General features: G+C 47.9%; 1 protein-coding gene across 1 annotated transcript; it reads left to right on the plus strand.

Moving 5' to 3' along the window:
* Window positions 1–224: 224 nt before the first annotated feature.
* Window positions 225–21743, plus strand: Stra8 (stimulated by retinoic acid 8). Its single transcript, XM_021191732.1, has 9 exons — window positions 225–259; window positions 7216–7413; window positions 12388–12463; window positions 12918–13002; window positions 15021–15293; window positions 16056–16341; window positions 17880–17953; window positions 20505–20616; window positions 21587–21743. Exons 2-9 carry the CDS (start codon window positions 7222–7224, stop codon window positions 21662–21664), a joined length of 1176 nt encoding a protein of 391 aa, XP_021047391.1. The 5' UTR covers window positions 225–259; window positions 7216–7221; the 3' UTR covers window positions 21665–21743.
* The last annotated feature ends 3129 nt before the right edge of the window (window positions 21744–24872 follow it).

Genomic DNA, 24872 nt, shown 5'->3' on the forward strand with positions numbered 1-24872 from the left:
TGGCAAGTTGATACAATGTTTCCACCAATGTCCACGCTCCCATTGGCGCCCCCACCACGCATCCCCATTGGTCATGGAGGTAGTGACAGGGCTGTGATTGGTTCGCAGCCTGGGGTACCAGGTCAGTTTTCTACCTGAGGCAAGAGCCTCTCACTCTGCGAAGGGCAGTCGGGAGTGACTGACTGGTCAGGGCTTCGAGCAGCTTCCTGCGTGTTCCACAAGTGACGAGGGTGCATGGTTCACCTTGGTGGCCTTAAGGGTAAGTACTCTCCTACCCTTTGTGTTCTCAGAGTAAGAGTGGGTGCTCGTGAATGCATGAACTGATTTAACAAAAAGTAGCCCTGTCAGTGGATATTTAATCTGTTTGCACAAGTTTGTGTGTGTCACCCGCAACTTCTTAAGTGCGTGTGGGTCACCCGTGACTCCTAGAGTGTATGGGGAGGGTCAGCCGCGACTCCTAGAGTGTGTATGTGGGTTCCTGTAACTCCTAGAGAGTGTGTGGGTCAGCCGTGACTCCTAGGGCTTGTGTCTGGGTCACCTGTGACTCCTTGAACTTGTGTGAGGATTACTGCGACTCCTAGAGTGTGCGTGGGGATCACCCGGGACTCCTAGAACGTGCGGGGATCACCCGGGACTCCTAGAGTGTGCGTGGGGGTCACCCGGGACTCCTAGAGCGTGCGGGGATCACCCGGGACTTCTAGACTGAGCGTGGGGATCACCCGGGACTCCTAGAGCATGCGTGGGGCTCACCAGGGACTCCCAGAGCATGTGTGGGGCTCACCAGGGACTTCTAGACCGTGCGTTGGGATCACCCGGGACTCCTAGAGCGTGGGGGGAGGGTTACCCGTGACTCCTAGGGAGTGTGTAAGTCACCAGCGACTGCTAGAGTGTGCATGTGGATCACCCACGACTCCTAGAGAAGGGGGGGGGGTGTCTACCTTTGACTCCTAGAGGATGTGTGTGGATCACTTGCGACTCGTAGAGGATCTGTGCATCACCCGCGACTCCTGGAGGATGTGCGGTGGTCACCTGAGACCCCTACAGCATGTGTGGGTCACTTGAGACTCCTAGAGAATGGGGGGGGGGTCACCTGCGACTCCTAGAGGATCTGTGCATTGCCCGCCACTCCTGGAGCGTGTGTGGGTCACTTGCGATTCCTAGAAGATGGAGGGGGGGAGGTCACCAGCGACTCCTACAGGATCTGTGTGTGGGTCACCAGCGACTCCAGAGGATGAGGGGGGGCGTCACCAGCGACTCCTAGAGGATGTGTGTGGGGGTCACCTGCGACCCCTAAAGGATCTGTGCGTCGCCTGCGACTCCTAGAGCATGTGTGGGTCACTTGCGACTCCTAGAGGATGTATGGATCACTTGCAGCTCCTAAAGGATGGGGCAGAGTCCCTGGTGAGCCCCACGCTCGGTCTAGGAGTCCCGGGTGATCCCAACGCACGGTCTAGCGACTCCTAGAGGATGTGTGTGGGGGTCACCTGCGACTCCTAGAGGATATGTGTGTTGGGGGGGGAGGGGAATCACCTGCGACTCCTACAGGATCTGTATGTTGCCCGCGACTCCTAGAGGATGTGTGTGGGGGTGACTTGCGACTCCTAGAGGATGCGTGTGGGGGTCACCAGCGACTCCTTGAATAATGTGTGGGAGTCGCCTACGGCTCTTAAAGGATCTGTATGTCACCTGTGACTCCTAGAGTGTGTGTGGGGTCACTCTGACTCCTAGAGGATATGTGTGGATCACTTGTGACTCCTAGAGGATGTGTGCTGGTCACCTGCAACTCCTAGAGGATGGGGGGTCACCTGTGACTCCAGAGGATATGTGGGGCGCCTGGGACTCCTAGAGAATGTGTAGGGGCCACCTGTAATTCCTAGAAGATGTGTGTGTTGGGTCACCAGGGACACCTAGAGGATGTGTGTGTCACCCGCGGCTCCTAGAGCGCATGTGTGGGTCACCTGCGACTCCTAGAGTGCATGTGTGGGTCACCTCTCACTCCTAGAGGATGTGTGTGTGGATCACCCACAACTCCTAGAGCCTGTGTGGGTCACCTGCAACTCCTAGAATGTGGGGGAGAGGGTCAACCATCGACTCCTAGAGGATATATGTTTTACTCACGACTTCTAGAGAGTGTGTGGGTCACCCATGATTCCTAGTATGTGTGTCTCTGTGTGTGTGTATGTATGCGTGCATGTGTGTGTGTGTGTGTGTGTGTCAGCAGCAATTCCTAGAGCATGTAAATTTATATCACCCACAACTCCTTCATGTTTGATAGTGATATTGAATTTTTACATAGTCATAATCATTTTTACATAAGCATAAGGAATCAAAGGAAGCCCAAGTATCGTATACAGCATATTGCTCCTTTCTGCCTACCACTTGCTAATAAGAAGGCTCACACGCAAAGGGTTTTCAGAGATACTTAAAAAAAAATTGAAAGTTTTCTCAAACCTAGAAAAAAATAAGATCACTTATTTTTATTTAATCTAGGGAAATAAAAACGTAATTAATTTAGTTCAGTTGGCTTGTCCATTAGTTTTGCTTGTTGGATTGAGGCAGGTGTGTTTCACCACATCTAGCTTTGGGGAACTTTACAAAATGTTAGTTCCAAGTTGGTATTAAGTGGAGTTTGTATAGAAAAATCTTTGGCTATAAAAGTGTGGTTTTGGTTGGGCAGTGATGGACACACTAGTAATCCCAGCACTCGGGAGGCAGACAGGCGGATCTCTGTGAGTCTGAGATAGATCCAGACTCTGTGAGTCTGGTCTACAGAGTGAGATAGATCCAGGACAGCCAGAGCTACAGAGTGAAATCAAGTCTCAAAAAGGGGGCAGCAGGAGGGGGGGCAAGAGAAAAGCCTGTTCTAGACCTTGGCATGGTAGTATATGTTAGTCACCCCAGCACGGAGGAGGCTGAGGCAGGAGGATCATGTGTTCAAGGCCAGCTAGGGCTACATAATGAGACTGACAGAAATAGGAAGGAGGGGGAGAGAAAAGAAGAAAGAAAACGTGTGCTTTGATTTATAGACGAGAGGTTATAAAAATACGACTATGGCAGTTTGAGTTGTCACAAAATGCCCCCTTTAGAGGAATGTCTCAGCGAAGCTGCCATTTTGCTTTATTCCACTGAAAAAACTGCTTGGCAAGTCGATCCCACTGCGTTAAGTTTCTGAGGTGAAATAACTCAGCACCTAGGCCTTTCTGAAGGGCCTTGGGTTCTCCTTGGTGCCAGTGTCCTACAGGAAGGATGGGCTTTGAACCAGAGACATTGTCATTGAACTTCCCCAGAATTCCTTAAGATGTGGTGGTTTGTACCCCACTCTCCTGTTGGAATGCGAATGGCTTTGTGTCACTTGCTCTTGCTCAGGAGAGTTGCAGATCCCTGACTGGAATCAAGTCAAGTGAGAGCATTTAGCTTGCAGGCTAGTGAAGGACTTTTTGCCTCTTGGTTACAGGTAGAGAAATTAAAATCTAGAGAGTTCTGTGACCCATTCTGGTCATATGGCTGGCTAAATGAGCTAGCAATGTGACTTCGGCCTTATACGCACCCACAAGCTGGCCTGCCATTCCCTACATAGCATGACCATGTGTTGTATCATCTCTGAAACACCTTACCCATCCACCACCTGGATTTCCCTTTTCTTTCTTTTTTCTGTCTTTTATTTTAGGTAAACTCTTGATATACTAGGTAACACACACTACCTGTAATTAATTTTTAATCTTTTTTTTTTTGTAGGTTATACAAAATAATGAGTGCATGGCATGTTTATGTTGCTTTTGCTCTGTTTTGTTTGCTTGGTGTTTTCTTTGTCTTTTTATTTTCTTTTTCTTGTTGTTGGTTTTGTTTTCTCTTTTTTATTGTTTTTTTGGGGTTTTGGGGTTTTTTTTTTGTTTTTTTTTGTTGGTTTTGTTTTCTCTTTTTTATTGTTTTTTTGGGGGGGTGATTGGTTTTGAGATTTTTTTTTTTTGGTTGTTGGTTTGTTTTTGTTTGGATGTTTGTTTGTTTGTTTTTGAGAGGGGCTGTTGATGTGTTTGTTTGAGGTGGTCTCATGTATGTCACCTCAGTCTTGAGCTTGCTGTGTAGGTAAAGATGGTGTGCTCACTTCGGCAGCACATATACTAAAAGATGATGGTGAACTTCGGATACTCTGCTTCTCAAGCGCCACCCGCCTGGTTTTCTGTTTCTGTGGCGTGGGGGATTGAAGCCAGTGCTTTGTCCACGCTAGCTAGGCAAGCGGTCTGCCAGCTGATCTACGTAGCCAACCCAAGTCTGGGAATTTCTGAGGCAGACTCTCCCTTCTTAGTCTAGACTGGCCAGGAATGCTGGGCAATCTTTCTGCCTCGGCTTACCAAGCACTGGGATTGCAGCTGTGAACCGTTATTCTCTCTCAGAGAAAGGTATAGTCAGGGATAGTGACACAAATCTCTAATCCGACTACTTAGGAGGCCAAAACAGGAGGATCCTGAGGTTGAGGATAGGCCAAGGTACAGTCTTGAGACTCGACCTCAAAAACAAAACCACTACCACAACAAAATCGGTACTTTTCTTCATACTGGTATCTCCATCCCGAGGTCCCTGCATCCTGGTCATCTGGGTGGGTACAGTCAGTCCTCTGGCCGTGCCAGTTTCCTGAGTGAGCATGGGACTTTGCTGCCCCTGTATCATCTCTCTCTACTTTTCTTAGTCAGCAGACGTACAATATTGGTTCCAGTGGCTCTTTAGCGTATCTCTAATTGGTCGCCTCTCACTGTGACTCCTGCTAAGAACTGAATTGGTGAAATAGTGAATGCTTGGAATACAAACCGTTCTGTATTGTTAGTGAGGACTAAAATGCTGATTCTTCTCCCGCTCTGCTCTGTGTTTTCCTTTTAAGCCCCATTGTCCTTGCCTTCATCTATCACTGCTGCTGTTCCTTCTAACCTGGGGGGAGAGCTTTGTCTTAGCAGAGCAGTCAATGGGATTCTTTGTTTCAATTTGGAAAAGGCAATGCAGACAGGGGTGTTGGTAGGAGCCACATCTACCTGCAGGTGCTGCATTTTGCCACGTAATTGGAAGGATGCCAGCAATGCCTGTAAGACAGGGCCTCACCAAGGGTCTCCTGGGCAGATCTGAATGTGAGGCCAGCCGAAGCAAAGCAAAAGAAACAGAGAACAAGCCAGCTCTAGATGGGTAGAAACCAGGGCTGAGGACAGACGTGTGATGCTCTAGGTGACAAAAATGACCGTAGGCTGCAGCATGGGATCAGTGGGCAGAACAGGGAACATTTCTCCCATTAGAGAACCGTGCAAGGGATGGGTGTGTGTGCCTAAAATCCCGGCTCTCTGGAAGCTGAGTAAGGAGGAGCGTTCTGGGTCAGCCTGAGCTACTCAGCAGACTCATGGGCCTGGGGTGGGGGTAAGAGGAAGCATATCTTCAGAACTTTCTGGAGTTTTTAAAGAGTGTTGCAAGCTGATTTTCTCTTCCTAGTGTTGGAGTCCCAAGCTATACAGACTCTCTACAGACCTGACTCCTTAAGCTGCTGAGGGCAGATTTCTTCATACAACTTAATCTATGAGGGTTCTTAAAGAAAAGGGTTTGTTCCATTGTGACACTTTGGGCACAGCCAGGAAGTGCTCTATTGTTAAGATACACCCCTAGCTAGAATATTCTAAAGGTTTAGTTGTGCATATATGCGTTTCTAGAGGATGTGGGGCAGTAAGTGAAAATGTGTGCCCAGTAGTGCTCCTAGATCCAAGAGCTTTGGATGCCCCCTGGAGCTGGAGTTAGAGGAAGTTCTAAGCTGCCTAATGAGAATGCTGGGACTTGAACTTGGGTCCTTAGCAAGAGCAGCAAGCACTCTTAATTACTGAGCCAACTCTCCAGCCTCTAAAACAGTTTTGTTTGTTTTTGTAAACTTCACTTCTTAGTTAGTGGGCACAGACACACACTTGTAATGCCAGGATTCAGGTCAGTTTGGCAAGAACATCTTGAGTTCATGGCTATCTAAGGCTGAGTATTAAGAACCTGTCATACACATACACAATCACTTATTGACCTTAAGTTTACACTATAGTAGATCCCCCTCTCACTGTATGCTAGGTCACCATTCTTAGCACAGCACTAACTTTAGTCCCACCTTCCCTTTTCCCGTCCCGAGGAGATTTCTGTGGTATTTTTCCAGGGTGGGGCCTCTCCACACAATCACAGTTACTATTGACCTGGATCCAAGTGCATTTCTGTCCAGTCTGGGAGGCTCAGAGAGCAAGATGCACTCACCATGCAAGCTTTACAATCTGAGCTCCTCCCTGGGATCCTGGAAAGGTGAAAGGAGAGGACTCATTCTATAAGGCTGTCCCCTGACCTTCACACATGCGTACCTACACACACACACACACACACACACAAATTAATAACGCTAAATAAAAACATTCGGCCTGGCCTCATGTGCTGGTATATACCTTTAGTTTCAGCACTCCGATAGCAGGGACAGATGAGTTCAAGACCAGCTAGGTCTATATAGGGAGTTCCAAACCAGGCCCTTAAAAGTTTGGTCAGAAAAAGATAGACCTAGGCCCCTGTAAGGGACAATAGCAAATCCAGATCAATAATAATAATTAGGAGAGACGATCTTTGGGAAGTTGCAGAAGATCTTTGCAGGAGGCCACTGAAAATCACTCAGCTGTCCTCTGCCATCTGCCAGCCTTCACCCTCCTCCCCGGGGCAGAGTCTCCTAGTTTCCTTCCTAGCTCCTGACCTGGGAGAACCTAAGGCTGATGGAAGGAGATCTAGGCCACAATGCCAGGTAGCCCGTGGGGATGCTCTGTTGCTAGTCTCACTCCTTAAACTGGGCAGCGGAAAAATGACCACAGTGAGAGGAAGTTAGGAGACAGTCTCCCCCCTGTGGTGGAGGCAAGAACTGCACATTTCTCCAGGGCTCCCACCAGCCAAGCAGTTTTCTTGGCCATGGGCATTGGGAAAGCTTCAGATTCCCTACAAGTCAAGAGGGTTTGGGTATAGTCTTTGATGACTGACCGGACAACTGGGAATCCACCGTAAATGGTTTGTAATTTTAGGAGCCAAGCTCCAGTAGGAGATTTGGGGTTACCCGTGGTTTCTTGTGGGTCTTGGTTATATTCACTGCCTTGCGAGCTACGTCCTTTCTGCCTGCCCTGTCCACCTTCCTCAGTGTTGTATCTCTATTATGCAGGGCTAAAAGGGGGGTATATTATGTTGTAGATTATAATGGCCACCTCTGGAGAAGGCAACCAACCCAATGATGATGGGGCACCCCAGCCAGTGGTGCAGCTGCCGAAGCTTGAGTCCCGGGTAGTCCGCAGACGCCTGTCCCAGGCCCGCCATCGAGCCACCCTGGTAGGGCTCTTCAACAGCCTAAGGAAGGCAGTTTACTCCCAGTCTGATCTCACAGCCTCAAAGGTACAGGGGCTTGGGGATAGTGGGGCATGTCTCCACAGGATGGGACTGTAAAGTGAGGACCGGCCCAGAGCTGCCAGCCCTCCTGCCCATAGGCAAATGGTCAAAGCCCAGCTCCTCTGCCAGCATCCCAGCAGACTGACTTGAGGGGGGAAATTATGGGCTGGAGGGAGATCATGTGGTTACTTGGTGGGCAAGAGTCATCCCCCAATGGATGCTCTGGGACCCTGTATATCTATCTATACACACACACACACACACACACACACACACACACACACACACACACACACCATATACACATATACTAGAATACCAATACTAGAAGTGAATACACACTGGCACTCATATGCAGGCTCACTATGTCTGTATCTCAAGGCACACATTTATCTTTTTCTACCCTTTATGTTTCTTATTGATGCTGATGTTTGAGGCAGTCTCCATGTAGCCTGGGCTGGCCTAGAACTTTCCAGAGAATAGACCATCCTTGAAATCACACCCCCCTGCCTTTGCCTCCCCGGGTGCCAGGATGATGTTAATCCCACCAAAGAAAGTAAAGACCATTACCCCAGATTCTTTGGTCAGATTAAGCAAGCTTTATTTTTCTCTCTGTTAGGGCTATCTCCCCCAAAGTGAGGTTTGGAAATACAGCATCGAACACAGGAGAGGGAGGGTAGGGTTTATATAGTCCAGACTAGGGAGGTTTCGAGGGTTGGGGAATTTCCAGAACTTTGCTTATGTAGGAACTTGGCCGAACATTTTAAAATTATTTGGCAGAGCATCTTATCAGAGTATAATCAAGGTGTGAGTCCAACACCACGGGACGGGGAAGATGTTCAGTTTCAGAAACAGGTTAAAGCACAGTCAAGTTGAATTTTGCAGGAAGCAGAAATGAGCTTGTTCTGACCTTACAACAAAATGGCTTAAAATGGAGTCAGGTTGGTCCATCAGATGACAGGTGTGTACCACACAGCTCTTTGTCTTCTCGGTTATCTTTTTTAGCTACTAATTAACAATTAATTAATCATATTAATTAATTGATTGATTGATTGATTGGAGACTGGAGAAGGCCTGGTAGGTGGGATATTGGTAGAAGAAATCAAGTTAATAATGGTGAGAGCATTACAGGCAGCCACAGTGGAGAGTCCCTGTATTTCCTCATGTCTCAACAGAGGCTGGAGGAGGAGAGGAAGGCAGAGAGGAGGGGGAGGGGAGACACTTGCCCTCTGGTAGAAGGCAAGGACAAAAAGTTCCCACTCCAAGCCTGACTCTTCTCACATCTCCCTGCCTGAACTCTTTGTGCCCGGGACCCATTCCCAGCCCCTTGGTTTCCTGCCGGGGATGGAGCCTTCAGCAGAGCAACAATCAGAGCCTTTTAAAGTTCTCCGTGACTAGAATTCCCAGAGGAGTCCCAGTTTGGGATGAGGTAGGAAGACACCATAGAAGAGCTCCTGAGTAGGCCTGGGCTTCTGTGGAAGTTTGAAAAGGACAGCTCCTGACCACTCGGTACAGGGCTCCAACTGATACCTGGACTGTTTCCAGCTGCAGGAATCCCCCACAGACCCCCTACCTGCCCTTGGAAAAGGGGAGGGGCTAGTTAGTGAGTAGCGAAGGAAAGCCAAGTTTGGGATTGCGGGGTGAAAGAGTGGGGTCTCTACTGAGACAGAGCTCTCCCCAGCATGGCCATTGGACGTCAGGCTGTTGTTACCCAGCATACTGTGCTATTCATTGCCCGCATCCCTGCTCACCTCCACCTCCTTTTACAGATTCTCATCTCCATCTCCTTTTACAGAGGCTCACCTCCACCTCCTTTTACAGAGGCTCACCTCCATCTCCTTTTACAGATTCTCACCTCCACCTCCTTTTACAGATTCTCACCTTCACCTCCTTTTACAGATTCTCACTTCCACCTCCTTTTACAGAGGCTCACCTCCACCTCCTTTTACAGATTCTCACCTCCACCTCCTTTTACAGATTCTCACCTCCATCTCCTTTTACAGAGGCTCACCTTCACCTCCTTTTACAGAGGCTCACCTCCACCTCCTTTTACAGATTCTCACCTCCACCTCCTTTTACAGATTCTCACCTCCGCCTCCTTTTACAGATTCTCACCTCCACCTCCTTTTACAGATTCTCACCTCCATCTCCTTTTACAGAGGCTCACCTCCACCTCCTTTTACAGATTCTCACCTCCACCTCCTTTTACAGATTCTCACCTCCACCTCCTTTTACAGATTCTCACCTCCACCTCCTTTTACAGAGGCTCACCTCCACCTCCTTTTACAGAGGCTCACCTCCACCTCCTTTTACAGAGGCTCACCTCCACCTCCTTTTACAGANCCACCTCCTTTTACAGAGGCTCACCTCCACCTCCTTTTACAGAGGCTCACCTCCACCTCCTTTTACAGAGGCTCACCTCCACCTCCTTTTACAGACCAGAAAAGCGAGGCTCTGAGAAGTTAAATTGTGGCACAGCCACAGGTGCAGGGAACCCAGCTGTCCACTGATTGCTCTCTTTCTTGGTTATTGGGGGGTCAATCTGGGAACCTGCATGGAGAAAGTTGCTCTGTGAGGCCGATCAGTGACAAGGTTGTCTTAGTTCTCTTCGGCTGCTGTAACGAGACAGCAAACATGGGTAGGGGACCCAAAACAACAGCAGCTAATTGACAAGGTCAGGGTCTGGTCCCTCTGAGAGCCTCAGAGGAGAAGTTTTTACTCCTCTGCTAACTTGTGGGATCTTCCACCCATCCCTGCCGTCCCTTGACTTGTAGTGACACCACTCCAGCCACCATCTATGTCTGCCTGCCTTCACATCATCTTCTCCCTGGGTCTCACTGTGCTGTGTCTTTCCACATTTCTCCTTTTCAAAAGGACATCAGTTATATTGAATTGGGGACCAGCCTAAGGGCTTTATTTTAATATGATTAACCTACCCCAAAATAAACAAACAAACAAACAAACACTGTCACCGATGCCAGGGGTAGAAACCACAACATATCCTTTTCTTTTTGATGTTGGGGTTTGGGGGTAGATAATTCAATCAGAACAAACATCCTAGGAAAGTGAGCCTACTAAAGCCTACAAAGGGGCAGGAGAAGAAGCTCAGCAGGAAAGGATGCTAGTCACCAAGCCTGGTGACCTGAGTTCAGTCCCCAGAGCCCACATGGTGGAAGCGACCTCTGACTGTTGTCCTCTCACCTCTACAAGGTCATCGTGTTATACTCCCATCAGACGTAAATGTTTCAAAAATAGAAATGAAATTATATGAAAATATTCTAGGGGTTAAAAATCAACATTACTGGTCTATGGCTTCCCTGATGCAGTTGGGTGTGTCTCGGGGGGGGGGGGGGGGGGTGTCCCCGGGGGGGGGGGGGTCTTGGGGGGGAGGGTGTGTCTCAGGGGGGAGGGTGTGTCTCAGGGGGGAGGGTGTGTCTCAGGGAGGAGGGTGTGTCTCGGGGGGAGGGTGTGTCGGGGGGGGAAGGTGTGTCTCAGGGGGAGGGTGTGTCTCAGGGGGGAGGGTGTGTCTCGGGGGGGGAGGATGTGTCTTGGGGGGGGAAGGTGTGTCTTAGGTGCTAGGGTGCCTACCTAGCACGCACCAAGCCCTGGGATCCATCTCCAGCACTGTAAAACCTGGAGTGGTGGTGCACACCTGTAATGTCAGCACCCTGGAAGAATCAGAGGCTCGAGGTCCGGCTTGGATACACAGTATGTTTGAGTTTACCCTGTGCTACATGAGAGAGAGAGGAAAAGAGTGTAGGGGAAGAACTGAGAGGTCCCGCTGAGCCAAGGCAGGACACTGGCTCTGGACCACAACGCCAGCATCACTGCTGCTATAACAAAACACCCTATCCTGGGAAATTCATAAGCCACAGAAATGCGTTGCTCGCAGCTCTGGAGGCTACACTGTCTAAGTTCAAGGTGCCAGCAGATTTAGCATCTGGTGAGGGCTAGTGTGTCTGTTTCGTATAGAGAGCAATCTAGCTATGTCCTCACGTGGAAGAGTGAACAACCTCCCTTGGGATTCTCTTCTTAGGGTATTGGTCCCATACATTCGGAGTCTGCTCTCATAACAATTGCCTTCCCAAAGACCCCCACCTTTGAATATCTTCAAATGAGGGTTAGGTTCAACGTATGCAACAGGAAGAACACAGACATTTAGAGCAGAGTAACCAGAGCATCATCTTGACGTCCTAAGAACAGCCAAGGTCCCTAGCCCTTGCGTTCCGAGTCAGGGGCAGCAAGGTAGATAGGATAAAGGGTGGGATAAAAGGGGGAAAATTCTGAATTCAAATCCACAGAACATTTGCTGGCTTTAGATATGTTTAGATCACATAAAATATTTTATTTATTTCCTTCTTTCTTTTTTTTTGTTTTTTTGTTTGTTTGTTTGTTTTAAACAGGGTCTTATGTATCCTAGGTTGACCTTGAACTCAATATGCAACTGACATTGAACTCCTGAGGTCCTTCTGCCTCTACCTTCTGAGTTCCAGGATTATGGGCATGTGCCTATAGCTAGCTACATACCTAGCTACACAGAGTCTATGAATTCCACAAATAAACATTTTGAGAAAAAGATACTGAGTTGCACATGGTCACAAGTTGAGCAGACATCTCTTGGACCTTTGTGCAAGCCTGGGGTTGACATTCAGTCTGCTGAGCCCCCGTGTCACAGTACCCCACCCGCAAGCAGCCTGTGGACCCATCTGTGACGCTACAGCCGCTGCGGTTGTTTTCTCAACACAGCTTATTCCCACTTTGGTATTTCAGTGAGCATCCATTTATGGAATGCAAACATGTCACCATACCTTCTGTGCACCGGGACCAACTTCCTAGCCACTCCACAGATAAGGCCAAGGATGGGACTTTCGGGGGACGGAGAGTATGGCCTCAGAGTGACAAGGGTTTCCTGGGCCCATAGAGAAAAGGGTTTCAGCAGTGAAAGGCTGTCTTTTCAACAATGTCTGTCTGTGTCCTCAGTGGCAGGTACTGAATAGGACGAAGGTTCATATTCAGGAGATGGAAGAAAGCTTGGATGACTTGCTGAAGCTCAAAGGCAAGAGACCCCTCCCTAGAGACAGCTGCCTCGGGCTTTCCAGTGAAAGCAGAGACGCCTTAAGAACCTACTGTGTGGTGTGTCTGGCCCTGTGCTTCGGTCATAGCTGGTCCCCACCCCAGGGAATTTGCACCCTGGCAGCATGGGCAAAGGTCCCCATACTCTGTGGGTTCAATGGGTTCCCTAATGGGACATGGCTAAAGGCATCAGACCTCAGCTTTAGGGCCCAGAGAAGAAGTAGACTAGTACTTGACCTGACTCTCCCCTCATGCCTTGGAGAAGTGGGAAATGGCTCTGTACGCTCTAAAGCTGGGAGGGTCTAGGTTTTCTGTGCCTCCACCCCCTCCCTCCTCCCGGGGTCCCTGAACTAGATGGGCAGGAGAGACCCAAAGGCCTATTGGTTTTTTTTTTTTTTTTTTTCTCTTTATGACTCTTGCTCTCCTGTCCCTGATAGTATCCTTCAACCTGCAAGATGGGAATCCCAACAGCTTAGAGGAGGTCAAGGAAGAATATGCCAGAATGTACTCTGAGAATGACAGGTGAGACCTGGCAGATACTGGAGCCGGGAGCCTTCAGCGCTGTGTGACAGCAGCCTCCAGTGAGCAAGGCCATCAGGGTTGCTCCCACTACTTACAGCTGTCCCATTCCTTACAGCTTTATCCTTTCTTCATCCTCATGACCTGCCTTGGATAGTCTTCCTAAATGATTCGTGCTTATTACAGAATTCAGAAAAGCGTGAGACTGTGTCATCTCACCTCTCTGAAAATTCATGTTAACTCTGATGGATATCCACCCATCTGATAACTTTATGTTTTTCACACTACTTTAGAGAGCATTTACCCATATATCTTGGCAAGTGTATGCGTGTGTGTGTTATGCATGTATACATGTGTGTGTATATATGTATAATTATATATATATGTGTGTGTGTGTGTGTGTGTGTGTGTGTGTGTGTGTGTGTATGTGGAAGACTATGCTGACATCATAGTCAAACTTGAGCAGAGAGCCTGGTTTGGGAAATGTCTTTCTATGTTTGCCCCACTTTTAGTCACTTTCCTCACCACTGTGACCCAGACACCTGAGAGATGACCCCACAAAGGAGGAAGCACTGCTTTTGCTCACAGTTGAAGAGTTCAGTCCATGATTGCTTACCCCATGGGCTTGAGCAGGCTGTCACGGCAGCAGAAATGTCGAAGAGGAGGGCTATTCAGCCCACAGAAGACAGGGAGCAAAGAGACGGATAAGAAGGGGTCAGGGACAAAGCCCCACCCTAGTGACCTATGTCCTCTAGCTAGGATTTACAATTTTATGTGTCCAAGATCTTCCAAAATAGTATCACCAACAGAACAAAGCCCTCACACATGAGACTTTTGGGCGGAAGGGGAAGGGGAACCTCACATGTAAACTCTAAGTGAAGTCATGTCTACATTTAACTTTTTCACTGCCGGTGCTGTGTGTGCGTGGTGTGTAGGTATGTTCTCTGCGCTGCATTGCTGTCAGAAGATGACATAATGCCCCTTTCTCATGCATGGAAGCTGCAGGCCCCAGACTACATCTTGTACTTGAGGGGCAACCATCAAGCCCTTGTTGTCTCCACGGGACCCATGGCATGTCAGACTCTAATGGCATGATATAGGTCCAGGTGGGCCTCTAATGAGACCCAGAATGCAAGCCATGTCTTCCCCCACCCCAGAGAGGGCTGCAGTCAATTGGCTGTTATAGCCTACCAAAATCTATGACATTATGGTGTTGGCCAGGTTTTTTTGTTTGTTTGTTTTTTTGGTGTGAACGCTTAGAACGTTCATTTTCTTCTCTGTACATTTTTCCTCTGGATTCCAGAATTTTATTTTATTTCTTAAGTTAAATGGTTAAAATTATTTATTTTTATTTTATATGGATGGACATTTTGCCTGCACATGCCTGTAGTAGACTTGGAGACTGGATGCTGGATCTCCAGGACTGGAGTTATAGATGGTTATGAATAGCTATGTAGGTTCTGAGAATTGAACTTAGGTCCTCTTGGAAGAGCAGCCAGTGCTCTCTTAAACACAGAGCTGCCTCTCCAGCCCTGTTTTCCAAACTTTAAAACAACAAATATGTATTATAGCTTTTGTGAAATATTTTTGAATATATTAAATATATATTAATATTTAATATTAACTAAATTAAAAATACATTAAATATGAACTATATTATAGCCTAGTGGAAATTTTTTGTTAAAAATCAAGTTAAACCACGTGAAGATGTTAAAAAAAAAAAATGTATCAAGAAGAAACCTCCTCCAGCCTCCCCTCATACAGACTTTATCACTTTCTTGTTCACAGAGAAATCAAATGAGATAAACACATGCTTTTTCTTCTATAGCCTGTAGATAGGGTAAATTAACTGACTTTCAAACGATGCACCAGCCATCTTTATTTGTCAGAGTCACTTGGTTATTATCTATATATTTGCATTACATGGCTAGTAAAATTGTATTATGAATGTCAGTGTGTGCACTCACGGGTGAGATCTGCCAAGCACTCCCTTGATTCTGTATTCTCCCCCCCCCCCACAGTATATTCCTAAACAGTTTTCTTCAGGACAGCCCCCCTGAGTGGTTCCCCTCTGAGGCTTTTGGGCCGGATGCTGAAGAAGAAGGAGAAGAAGGAGGAGGAGGAGAAGGAGAAGGAGAAGGAGGAGAAGGAGAAGGAGAAGAAGAAGAAGAAAATGGTGAAGAGAGAGAGGTAGAGGAGTACCAGGAAGAGGAGGAAGAAGAAGAGGAGGAGAAAAAAGTTGATCTCTCCCACTCCTCCTCCACTCTGTTGCCGGACCTCATGGAATTTGAACGGTAAGAACAACTGGGTGGGAGGCTTTATGCACGCAGGGGGATTCTCTGGGCAAGGGGACAGACACTCCAGCTGGCCTGGATGGCTGCCTCCAAGTAGGCATGATTCAACCCAGGTTCCAGATCACCAAACTACTGGATTTCCATATGGGAAGCAACCCAGTGGAGACCAGCTAAGGGGCTTGGCAAACAATTTTAAAGTTATATTTGTATAGCAAATATAGCTTTTATTTAGAATGGGTGATTATTTGGGGGTCCCTGGGGGAAGAGCAGTGCTGGCCGTAGTTTTTATACCCCGTCGACCACACGTTCACCTCAGAAATCTACTTTTGGAGACTGGGATCCAGGCCATGACTGCTTTTATATAAAGACAGTGCCTGGCTTGCTCCAACTTCTGATGCCTCCTCCACAGACTTAAGACCCTCTAGCAGTCATATTGGCTTCCAGAGGCATGGAGGATCACTCCGTATGGAGCTAAGTCTTTCAAGCCCGAAATTGTAGCAGGCCTGATATTTTAGAGCCTTCAGAATATAGCCACGGTGAGGAGGGCTAGAACAGCCGTGCCTTATACGAGGCAGGGAGCTTTGGGAGCAGAAGAAATGAGAGAGGCACAAATCCACGTCCCCCGTGGCCCTCAAGATGACTGTTGCATCCTTAAGGCCAGGGGAAGGCACACACAAAACTGTTGTTGATAAGCCAAGGGACGGTGGCCACGACAGTGAGCTGTGGCCTGATCATTAGCATCTGACGGCGTGTCTGTTGCAGGTACCTCAACTTTTACAAGCAGATCATGGACCTCCTGACCATGAACAGCATCATCTCTGCACATGAAGTGACACTCCCCATTGTCTCGGCGGCCATCTCCCACCTGTGGCAGACTCTCTCTGAGGAGAGAAAGGCCAGACTCCTGCAGGTGTGGGAGCAGCAGCACAGCAACTTTGCAGATCTCACCGAGGCCTGTCTAGAGCTGGCCGGGGCAGAGGGTAGCATGAAGGACAGCGGCGTGGACAGCCAGGGGGCGAGCTGCTCGCTGGAGTCCACCCCAGAAGAGGTGAGCAGCCCCTGTGGGATGGCCCTTCACCTTGACTTTCTCAATGTCCCTCAGCAGGTGACTCCTGAGAGGGCTTTGTATATGTGAGGAGAATGAGTGGCCTCCCAATCTGAGGTACAAATCAATTTTGTTTGAATACTTAGTGTTGTGTTTGAACAAAAAAACTCAGAAGAAAGCAGGTTCGAAACTATCTCAACAACGAGTGTATTCTCATACTCATAATCATTGTAATTCTTATCTTACAACACGATGAAGGAAATGACTGCAGAGAAGTAGGTCAGTGTGTGAGCCATGAGTATCTCTGGCAGGAGAGTTACTCGGTGATTGTTAACTTACCTATTCCTGGTTCAGGACTCCCACAATATTCACAAAGTTCTTTTATGAAGCAGACAACTGTTAATACTATCAACATATTTGAGTTTAATTCACTCATATACATACATACATACATACATACATACATACATGCCTTGTAGCAACTGCACTGTTGGCATCTTGCCCTTTTTGTGCCACTGTAGAGTCCAGAATCTGAGAAATCAACAACATACAGATTTGTTGGCTCACTGTTCAGGGGCCTAAGAAAGCCACACTTCCTGTGCTGACATCTGGCTAGGTCCTTCTTGCTATGTCTTCACATTAAAAGGGGGTGGGGGGGAGAAGGAAGGAGGGAGAACTTTTAATACCCTTTAAAAAGATTTTACTATTTTATTCTTAACTACAGAAGAGTGTGTGTGTGTGTGTGTGTGTGTGTGTGTGTGTGTGTGTGTGTGTGAGTGTGTATGCATGCATACACGTGAGTACAGGTGCCTACAGAGGCCAAAGGACTCCAGATCCCCTAGAGCTGGAATTAGAAGTAGTTATAAACTGACCAATGTAGGTTCAAGGAACCGAACTTGGGTCTTTTCCTAGAGTCCTATGCGTTCTTAGCTGCTGAGCCATCTCTCCAACCCCTGAAGCCCAAGTCAAAGATAATAGTTTTGGAACGGACAGACGTTTGACTGTGGCTGCTGTGACTTGTTTTATAAAAGAGAGTTTGAAAGAAGTTCTTGGCTGGCCTTGCCAGTGAATGAACAGGCACTGGGAGCCAGCCCTCCTCAGCCTCACCCTGATGCAGCTCTTCAGGATGAGATGTGTTTGTGGGTTGTAGACTTGAATAGAAATCCACCTGGAAAGCTTTGGGTTGCCCTTTCCTGGATGTAAATTGAGGCTTAGCTTTTTTAGGGGTGGGGGTGGCAGTCCCCAGCTCTTCCTCTTCCTTTCAGTAACTCCCTGGGGAGATCACTGAGCAGAGACCCTGAGTTTGGTGCTGGATTTGACATGTGTGCCCTTCAGATGTCCAGGATGCTAAGAGAGAGCCTGTGTGCCTCCCTTGGTAGGCTCAGTAACCCTGGGCATGAGAGCCTGTGTGCCTCCCTTGGCGGGCTCAGTAACCCTGGGCATGAGAGCCTGTGTGCCTCCCTTGGCGGGCTCAGTAGCCCTGGGCATGCAGCAGACTGCAGTGTTAGCTCTGACACAGGTAATGGTGTCCTTTCTTCCAGATCCTTTTTGAAGATGCTTTTGATGTGGCAAGTTTCCTGGACAAGAGTGAGGCCCAGCATATGTCTAACATCAGGTAAGGAAGGTGGCATAGGGAAGTGTGTACGTATGTTCGTGGGTGTGAGGCTACGTCTGGGTGAGTGTGTGGTGTACACGTGTCCATATGTGAAGTTGTGTGAGTGCGCATATAGGTGTGAGAAGGCTGTGTCAGGGTGAATGTCAGACTGTGTGTGTGAGTGGGTGTGTACAAGTGCCTCGTTCCTGGGGTGTTTGCAGTTACTCTTCTGCATCCCACAGACACATAACCCCAGATACACACATAACCCCAGACACACACATAACCCCAGATGCACACATAACCCCAGACACACACATAACCCCAGATGCACACATAACCCCAGACACAGACATAACCCCAGATGCACACATAACTCCAGAGGAAGAAATTCATCCTTCCTGGTCCAGCGCTGGCCTATACCCAGTTATATGCTCAGGGTTCTAAGAACATGTCTCTTACTTGCTTAGTTTCCCCAATGTGCCTTGGTCCTGCTCGTGCCTGCTTGGGGCAGTCACAGACCTACTACTGACCCATCCTACACAACACAACTTAGAAACAACAGATGCTTATTGCCCAAGGTGCTGGAGATTGGACAATCAAGGTCAAGGCAGAGACAAAGTCTGGGAAAGACCAGTTCCCTGTAGATGTCACCTTCTCTGTAACCAGATCTCTGCAGGGTATCTTTTATAAGAGTCCTGACACCCTTCTGTCATTCTGGGGGTTAGTAAATCTTCCATCATTTAAACTTATATGACTATAAGTCTTGTGGGGGAAACACTGAGCTTTGGTCCGTAAGGCAGGCAGCAGCAGACAAACTGGTGAGCACACAGAACCAACACGGGATACGCTTTTGAGTTGAAGGGATCTCTAAGTTGTGCAAAGTGGGGCACTGACCACAGTGACAAGATGTGAAGTGGGATCTAGAAAGACTTTTTAGGAAGATTTACTTACTTATTTTATGTATATGAACGCTCCGTCTGCTTGTGTCTTAGTCAGGGTTTCTATTCCTGCTCAAACATCATGACCAAGAAGCATAAGTTGGGGAGGGAAGGGTTTATTCAGCTTATATTTCCATACTACTGTTGATCACCAAGGAAGTCAGGACTGGAACTCAAGCAGGGCAGGAAGCAGGAGCTGATGCAGAAGCCATGGAGAGATGTTCTTTACTGGCTTGCCTCCCCTGGCTTGCTCAGCCTGCTCTCTTTAGAATCCAAGACTACCAGCCCAGAGATGGCACCACCCACAAGGGGCCTCTCCCCCTTGATCACTAATTGAGAAAATGCCCCACAGCTGGATCTCATGGAGGCATTTCCCCAACTAAAGCTCCTTTCTCTGTGATAACTCCAGCTGTGTCAAGTTGACACAAAACTAGCCAGTACAGCTTGTATACTTGTATGCCAGAAGAGGGCATCAGATCACATTATAGATGGTTAAGAGCCACTGTGCAGATGTGGGGAATTGAACTCAAGACCTCTGGAAGCACTCTTAAGCCCCGAGCTACCTCTTCAGCCCCGGGATCTGAAAAGATTTAAAGCAAGAAGCATCAAGGGGGACTTTCCCAGAGTGAGACCGTCCAGAACTGAAGCTCTGCAGGTGCTTTTTGAGAGGCTATGGTCTTGGCTGACGTATGCCTGACATGTAAGATTTTTGCCATGGGACTGAAGGACATCCAGGTCCTTGTGATCAGAGTGAAGGGTCTTCTCAGTGGTAGTCTGGGAAGCTGCGACCTGGGTGGCTTCAAGCAGAACTTCCAGCTGCCTGAACACCAACCTTAGTTCTGCCACTCCACCTTGGTCATTGCCTGGAAGCAATGCAGTGTGAGCTCTTCCCACCTTTGTGCGGAGGATGATATTGCAGCAAATGGCTAGAACCCCACATTCCTACTTCTGCACTGGGTTTAGCTTGTAAGAACAACGCTGTCGAGAAGTTGTCAGAGTACATTTGTGAGACAGTGTTAGGGACAGTGTTAGTCTCCTCATTCTTCTGAAAAGACAAGGAGAAACCTATTAAAAATGTACCTTCCTACCTTCTGTATAAAAGGGCTCCTGGGCTACCTGGAACCTCCTTCCATGAAGAAGTGAGGGCAGGTCTGCCTTATGAAACTCAGCCTCTGGACTGCAAGGCACTAGCTACACAGGGATGCTCATAAAGATAGAGGAAGAAGCCCACCCACAAAATAGAACTACTATTAGCTCTAACCTGAGTGCCATGGGAAGAGCACTGAGTGGGGACTGACTGAACCCACACTGTGTATGGACACCCTGAGCTGCCTCAGATGGCCCCAGACCACGGGCCCTGCTGTAGAAGACCGAGAGTAAGGATCTCCCTTCTCTTCATTCAGGAGGTCAGGAATACTACATCAAGACGCGAGAGACAGGCGTGCCATAGTCACTTCTTCCAGATATGGCACAGCAGTAAGGTGGTACACACTTCCTAGGAACAGCCCTGGGCTACTTGACAATTCAACTGGGTATTAAAGTTTGCACAGTGAGCTGGTGTTCAGGGCATGGGGTGGTAGCAAGCCCAAGTGAGAGGTTAGGCTCTAAATGGTTTCTATTTCTTCTGTCAGCGCTGTGTTTGCCACCTGCAACTCAGAAAATCCAGAGGAGAAATTTCAGCTCTACATACAGATCATTGAGTTTTTCAAAAGCCTTGGCTGTGTTAACACTACATTGAACCAGGTATGATAGAGTGGGGACAGCAAAATCATTACCAACACCGTTAGTGGGGAGGGTACTCTGGCCCGCCCTGACTCCATCCACCTCAGAGGGCTTTCAGGCTCTCTGGTTTGCTTCACAGTTGTTCATCTTTAGTCTAGTACCTTCTGTACAATAGAGGATACTGGGGAAACTGAAGACAGAGGCAGGGGGATTTCCTCCAGGACAGATCTGCACAGGAGCCCTTTGTAGCAAGGTCAGATCCCGAGGGGCTGGCTCCTAGCAGGCACTCATAACCATTGTGTGAGCTCTTTGGTCTTCTGTGAGTCTTTGGTGGTATTTCTGGTCAGCTTTTGAAGACTAACTTCTCTCTGAAAGCTCTCACTGTAGCTGGTGGTGACATAAGTCATAGGATCCTGGTTAGGAGGCGACTTCTGAACTCTCATGGGGATGGGAGATGCTAAGACTGCACCACCAGGGACAGGCCCTTTCAGATGCACAGCCACGGATTTTCTTGGTTAACCTAGCAAGATAAAGCTGTTTGTTTAAAATAGTAACATAGTAGTGGCAAACAATTCTTCAGCGAGGGCGCCATTTCCACGAGCAGAGGTGTCCTTTGACCCCTTTCTCCCTGGTTTCTCATTTCTCCCTGCTGACACCACTTCCAACTCCTCTCAGGGACAGTGTCTGTCTCTGCACGGTCATGGCATGGGTCACCATATTCTGTAGATGGGCATTTAGATAAAGCCTTAAGATTTTCTGTCTCTTATGGGTGCATAGAAACTCCAAGCATGGGGCAGAAGCCAATTCTTTGCTGCCTTTCCTGGAAGTCAGAGAAGTTGTATCAAACTGAACGGAAGTCACCATGACCCCCGCCTGGCCTGAAGCTGCAGGTCAAGCTGGGGTGTGAAGCCCACCTGGGATGCTGGGACCTTCTGTCCTGCCTGGAAACCTGCTGCTCCTAGTTCTCAGCTTCTTGTTTCCTGATCTGCAGGGACCAGATCCTCCCGTCGATGATGAAGATGTGATGCTGCTGAAGTGCCTGGAGACCTTTGATGACGAAGATCTGTAAAGCAGGAGGACGGAGAAGGAAAAAGATTAAATGGGGGAGGGGCGGGTTCAGGTTTGAATACCAGCAGCTAGGGTTATACCACCGCCTTCCCAAAGCCTTCTTGGTGTTCTTAGGTTCTGTTACTATAAAGTTGTAAGAGCAATGATTCTTGGTGTCCTTGCAGTGGTTTGGGGGGCTTGTTGAATATAAGGGACAAGACTGCTGCAGGATACACATCCACTATGCCCCTGCTCAGTGGAGGAGGGTGAGATGCCCCAGGTAGCCAAGGCCTAGGCCATGAGCTTTTCAAGAAGACGATAGGCAAGATCTGCCCTGTGAGTAGTGCAATATCGAGTCCTCTCAGCGTGTCCTGGACTCAGGATGCCACTGTGGTGGCTTGGATGCTGCTGTGGGGGGCTTGGATCCAGAGATCTGCAGTCCAGTTGCTCATCTTATAGACCCAGGGACAGTGCTCAGCTCAATCCTATGCTGCAGGGCCACAGAACGGAACCCAGTACACCTCCTGCTTCTGCCTCAGACGGCTGACTGGCTGCTGCAAAGCAGCCAGTGTTGCATGCACTTCTGGGTGATGTTCCTGGGCAGAGCATATGGCTATCCTTGGGCTTCCACACTAGACACGAGAGAGGATTTTGTGTCAACTTGACTAGACTATAGTACCCTACATTTGGTCATACATCATTCTAGATGTTTCTGTGAATGTATTTTTTTTTTTGGTATGACATTAGAGCCATGGGGGGGGAGTGGTACAATGCCATTAGTACTGCCATTTAAAGATTTATTTATTGATTTTATGTATATGAATACACTGTAGCTGTCTTCAGACACACTAGGAAAGGGCCTCAGGTCACATTGTAGATGGTTATGAGCCACCATGTGTTTGCTGGGAATTGAACCTAGGTCCTCTGGAAGAGCAGTCAGTGCTCTTAACCGCTGAGCCATCTCTCCAGCCCCCTGTGCTGCCATTTAAATCAGTAAACTTTGAGTATAGCCGATCGTGCTCTGTAACTCATCCAGTTAAAGACCTTAATAACATAATGCTGGGTTCCTCGAAGGGAGGATAGTATGCATAGCAGCTTCCTCTAGGCAGCCCCAACAGTGAATGTTGGATTTGTACCTCCGTGAAAGCGTGGACCAACTGGGTAAAGTAAGTCTCTCTCCACCTGCCTGGATACAGATATCTACATCCAATCAGTTCCGACTCTCTGGTGTACTTGACTGATAGACTGGAGTTAATTTGAAGTCAGAGCATTCATACGGGAGCTGGGGTGCTTCTGGCAGTGTCCGACCACATTGCATCATGTGGCATCGCTGTCATTTTGCTTCTGTGCACACTAGATGTACACTGCACACATGCCATCACACCAGACGACATCAACAAGCACTGACAAAAAATGCTTCCTTCCCTGAAGGCTTGAGATGGGTAAATTAGGAATTGCACGGTTGATACTGCGCATACAAAATTTTCTACTTACAGAAATATAATTGTGTAATGATAGAAAATAAGTACTTTTAATATTTTCCTGTTGCCACTCCTCAACATGTAAGGAACAAATTAGTATGACTTTGGATTGTGTGGAATTAGAATATTTGAATTTAAAAGTTGGTGTTTGCCAGGCGTGGTGGCACACTCCTTCAATCCCAGGCATGGAAGGCAGAGGCAGGTGGATCTGTGATTTCAAGACCAGCCTAGTTTACAGAGAGTTCTAGGACAGCCAGAGCCACAAAATAGAGAGACCCTGTCTCAAATAGACACAAATGAAAATTGCTACTTGAATTGCTGACTTTGGGATTCATAAAAAAAAAAATCTCCCTCTCCTTTTCCCTCCCCTCCCCCTCTCCCTTCCCCCTCCCCCTCTTTCCCTTTGGCTGGCCGACATCCTCCCTATTCTTGTTCTGCCAGCCATTGGTTGATCAGCATTTATTGACAAGGCAGAGAATAAATGGTAAGAATTGTTTACACGAACTTGAGGCAAGAGATAGTTGGTGTAAGTGTTACAGTTCTGTGTATGTGACAGAAAAATGAGCATTTGAATAACACGGGGGTAAACTTTACACTGTGTACAAAAACATTGTTTCTACAGCCCTGCATGGGCTTGAGGCGCTTCCTGGGTTCCCTCTGAACAGCTAAGCCTGATTCCTAGGTTTGCAACATAATTATTAAAGCAGGAAACAGGGGGCAGACCCTCTTACTTCAAGCCCACTATGCCACACACTTACAATAAATAGGTTTTTAAAATGATAATACAAGTAACAGAGATATATGTGCTTGCATAAAATATTAAAAGAAAATTTAGTGATACGAGATGGAGCCTTGTTGCAGGGACACCCTTGGGTCAGAATCGGAAAACAGGAGGAGGGAGTCAGCTTAGAAGAGCCCAGGGTTCTTTCAAAGGAATCACCTGAGGGTACAAGTTCAGAAAGAGGGAAGTGAAGAGATTGGGACATTTGCACAAGCCCTCTTCTGCTGTTTCCCTGGGGTTTGCTCAGTGAAGCAGGAGGCTGAGAATTTGGGCAGTGCAGGAGAAGGAAGGGAGGGAGAGGGGCAGGGTGGGAGAAGGCTGTAGATTCGAGTTGGCTTGGGAAGTAAGTTAGGCCCCACATGAAGTTCGTGGTTAAGAACCTAAGACGGTGGATCTGAGACCAAGGCTCCTATCCTGTCCAGTGACATTGTCAGTCATGAATTCTGGTCAGTGAGGAAGTTTAGCCAAGGGGGCTGTGATGAAAAGGACCAACCCAAGACTATTAAGAATTCGAGATGGAGGTGACTAGGTGAATTAAGTTAGTCTCAGAAAGGTGCTTCCTCTTACGTGTTGTTCTTAGATTTTATGTAGATACGTACAATTACTTGCACACACACACACACACACACACACACACACACACGGCATGAAAGTTGAAACAAAACTGTCTAGGAGAACAAAGAGGAGGGACTACTAGAAGAGAGGAGGAGGGGAGAGAGAAGCTGTGAGGGAGAATGTCCTCCACTAATATATACTCTGTGAAGATATCCTTATATATCACAATACCACGTTCAATGGATATACACAAAGGAAAAAATTAATGCAGGAAGCTGACTGGATTGACCTCAGGATTCTGGTCAGATGAAGAAGAGGGAAGAGACCATAAAAGGGGGCTGAGAAGATGGAAGATGCAACTGCCAGCGGAAGCAGCTGTGGCCACACCTAGAGTCTAGCTTTGTCAGACCGAC

This window comes from Mus pahari, chromosome 2, assembly GCF_900095145.1.
Source record: "Mus pahari chromosome 2, PAHARI_EIJ_v1.1, whole genome shotgun sequence".
Taxonomy (NCBI): domain Eukaryota; kingdom Metazoa; phylum Chordata; class Mammalia; order Rodentia; family Muridae; genus Mus; species Mus pahari.

Coding starts and splice junctions, on each gene's coding strand:
- Stra8 (XM_021191732.1), top strand. CDS start 7,222: ATGGCCACCTCTGGAGAAGGCAACCAACCCAATGATGATGGGGCACCC. Junction 7,414..12,387: donor CTGATCTCACAGCCTCAAAG/GTACAGGGGCTT, acceptor CTGTGTCCTCAG/TGGCAGGTACTGAATAGGAC. Junction 13,003..15,020: donor ATGTACTCTGAGAATGACAG/GTGAGACCTGGC, acceptor CCCCCCCCACAG/TATATTCCTAAACAGTTTTC.